The sequence below is a fragment of the Lissotriton vulgaris genome, chromosome 1_2 (genome assembly GCF_964263255.1).
Source record: "Lissotriton vulgaris chromosome 1_2, aLisVul1.2, whole genome shotgun sequence".
Taxonomy (NCBI): domain Eukaryota; kingdom Metazoa; phylum Chordata; class Amphibia; order Caudata; family Salamandridae; genus Lissotriton; species Lissotriton vulgaris.
This window is the reverse complement of record NC_141686.1, coordinates 114,244,750-114,246,396: the sequence shown is the minus strand read 5'-3', so window position 1 is coordinate 114,246,396 and position 1,647 is coordinate 114,244,750. Positions and strand designations below refer to the sequence as shown.

The window sequence follows — 1,647 nt, the reverse complement described above, 5'->3', positions numbered from 1 at the left end:
TACAGTAGAGTCTTCAAAAGGTAAAAAAGGTGTGGAACTTAAACTTTCCAGGACAGAAAATGTCTTGTCTTGAGAAGTGTAATGGGTGAGGTCTTCTGAAATGTGTATAGGATTCAAACTTTCACTGTGAGTTGATGAAAGAAGACCATCAGAGACATAGGTTGTAGATTCCACAAGAGTATCACCTTGACTAAAGGGAGTCAAAAGGTCAACATTTACATCTAAAAGGGGTGAAGAGGGCAGAAGTACTGGAGAAAAGACATCCGTTGTTTCTTGAACAACAGAATCAAAGGCCAGGGAAGGAGGACTCAAAGCAGAAGAGAAATGGGCGTGAGAAGCAGAGTTCACAAGTTCTTCATTCTTTAAAGATGCTTCATTCCAAACTGTGTAGGGCGATTCTGATACACTAGTGTCCATTGTTGAATTATATGTGATATCAAAGTCAAGCCAGGTTGCATTTGGAAGAGGTGGGGTCTCCGAAGGGAAAAATACAGAGTTAGTATCATTGTCCGGCCTTTCCAGTGTGATGTTCGTTAAGGCTTTTGGTGTTGTTCTGCTCTGCTGGATAATGGGGCCGAACGACAACGTCTCATTATTCTCCACTGATAAGGGGTCTGCAAAGCAAAGTGAAAAAGCAACACATTAATTGTCATAACAGCAAGTTATAAAGATTACAAATATGAACAGCAGCCAGTTGGCTCCTTCTCTTTGTGATATTTCCCAATAATAGAATATTTTCAGTACGGGTATTAACCTACAACAAAGCTGAAATACTGAGCAACATAATACCATTACAGAACTAAAGAAGGGACTTACTAGAAAAGAACGTAGTTTGTTTTTAATACTCTTTCTGCTCTTACTGTTCACCACTTAATTGCAGAAAAACTCATTTGGACAAACCACCAAGCGGGCACCTGCTAAAAATGTCTATCGTCCATTGCATAATGTCAACAAATAATGATGGCACCATGTAAGCAGTGCTAACACGTTTGTGCTAGCTTTGTGTTCACTGTGCATGCAACGATAGGGCCTACAAGAGTGTGTTCTTTTTACCACTTTGAATATTTGTCGTAGTTGTTTTCCTTTTTTATCCGTTCCTTAATAGAAAAACACAATGTTGTACTCTTGTGAATGAGATGACTACTACAAACCATAAGCCACTAAGGTTTTAAACTAGATACAAAATCTTCCTATTTTACTCAACGATGCCCTCCACACCCAGGAAACCATAAATTACATTTTACATGCTGAAAATATGAAAGGGCATCTGGTATGGGAAAACAGCAACATCTCACCGTATGTGAGAAGCTTGTATGATCTGGTGAAAAAACTGGATTGTAGCAGTACATACAAGTTGTAAGGCCATACAGTATATCTAGCAATTCACGGTGTCCCGAACCATAGTCCCTCACTTTCATTGCCTGCTATAGCTCGCAATCTGAATACATAGAACCGAACGTTCATGTGTCAGTAAATAGGTAGCCTTGATAACAGAAAACCAATCCTATGCAATAATGTTTAGGTGGATATAGTTTGTGATATTTTACTCGCATAACAAGTCCATCTCCTTTTGTAAAGTGCAGCAACCGGTAATCAAGCAGAGCATCCTTGCAAGTGGTGTTGTCACATGATACACATCAACCAAAC

At 39.3% G+C, this 1,647-nt stretch overlaps 1 protein-coding gene across 1 annotated transcript in view; it reads right to left on the bottom strand.

The window, feature by feature from the left end:
• KIAA1549 (KIAA1549 ortholog) overlaps positions 1 to 524 on the bottom strand; it is a 539,186-nt gene extending 538,662 nt beyond the window's left edge. Inside the window, exon 1 of the mRNA XM_086952955.1 lies at positions 1 to 524. This exon is cut by the window's left edge and continues 2,170 nt beyond it. Within this exon, the coding sequence (XP_086809081.1) occupies positions 1 to 417 (417 nt within the window). The 5' untranslated portion in view covers positions 418 to 524.
• Positions 525 to 1,647: the final 1,123 nt, after the last annotated feature.